General features: G+C 39.4%; 1 protein-coding gene across 1 annotated transcript in view; it reads right to left on the reverse strand.

Annotated features, from left to right (window-relative positions):
* The window catches only part of LOC106632876, a 3,310-nt gene extending 2,254 nt beyond the window's left edge, over nucleotides 1–1,056 (reverse strand). Inside the window, exons 1-2 of the mRNA XM_014331566.2 lie at nucleotides 972–1,056; nucleotides 739–845 (exon numbers count right to left, since the gene is read on the reverse strand). Of these exons, the coding sequence (XP_014187052.1) occupies nucleotides 739–845 (107 nt within the window). The 5' untranslated portion in view covers nucleotides 972–1,056. The remainder of the gene's footprint in view (nucleotides 1–738; nucleotides 846–971) is intronic.
* Nucleotides 1,057–1,286: the final 230 nt, after the last annotated feature.

Genomic DNA, 1,286 nt, shown 5'->3' on the forward strand with positions numbered 1-1,286 from the left:
GGACATGTGAGACTTTGTGTTTTAACCCAGTTACTTTTTTCTAAAAGTGACCTAATGGTTTTTTTTAATTTATGAAGTATGTTTTGACTCAAACACAGCACTCAGCATGTATGACAGCATATGTGTTCTCAAACATGAAAAAACTGTGAATTAGCTCAGAGGTGGTGACTATTTCAAAAACTACTGTGAGACTACAAAGGGCCAGATGTGATATAGACCAATTTTCATCTGTAGTTCTTGCAGGTTTATGGATTATTTATTAAACAGATAGGAGCTAAAGCACACAAGCACAGAAAGTAGAATTGTGGCAATAGTCTGGCATTCAAAAAATAGAGAATTCAAGCTCCAGAATATATCAGCAAGAACACATTAAGATTATAAATGACCAGGACTGAATCAGCAGAGTTTTGAAAAACAAGTTTCTGCCACAGACGGTATTAAGTCTGGGTAAACCTGCTGGTGAATTAAGCTGTGTCTTTTCTCTTGTGGGAGCCATACTTTTATGCAGACTCACTGACAAAGACCAAACTGCTCTGGGTGGAAATCCATCAGTTTCCAGGTTTGTGTGCCTCCATATAAATCTTTCAAAACAATCATGGTGCAGACGTGGAAAATTTTACATTTTACTGTGAGACCGGGCTGAACGAATGCAATAACCAGCACATTAAACCAAAACATGGAAGCTAAGGAGACAGTGGTTTTCCTGCCATGGTTAATGACATAATAAATTTCACTCACTCTTTCCTGATGGCTTTGACAACTTCAGTCAGCCAGTTCACATCCACAGCCAGACTGGTTCCAGCTGCCAGCAGGACATAAAGCATGAAGCAGGGCATCAACTTCATCTGCACCGTTGAAAACAACATGTTTATGATCCACTTTAAATCAGTGAATGCCAATAAACAACTAACCAGAGATGAATTTAAGGCAGCTAAATCCAAATTCAAGTAGTAAATCTCAAACTTTCTCACCTTCACTGCTTTGTTTGTCCTAAAACTGCAACAGAGGAAAGAAACCAATGAAATGTAGGAAAGTGAACTCAGACCAAACTGTGACCCAAGTGCTTCACATACCTGCACAGTTGGAAGGTCTGTGATCTTCACTCAGCTGTAAGGAGTGGTTTGATCTGCAGTAGTTGAGGTTTTTATATGAGCAAAGCGGCATGGCAACCTGAAAATGAGGAAGACAGAAACAAAAAACAGCACAAAGATCTTATCAGGTGTCATCACACATGTTCTCTAAAACGCTCCATGTGTGGACACAGTCAGCAAATATGACGAACTCTG

The sequence above is a fragment of the Haplochromis burtoni genome, unplaced genomic scaffold (genome assembly GCF_018398535.1).
Source record: "Haplochromis burtoni strain Fernald_Lab_line unplaced genomic scaffold, NCSU_Asbu1 Contig_3337, whole genome shotgun sequence".
Lineage (NCBI taxonomy): Eukaryota > Metazoa > Chordata > Actinopteri > Cichliformes > Cichlidae > Haplochromis > Haplochromis burtoni.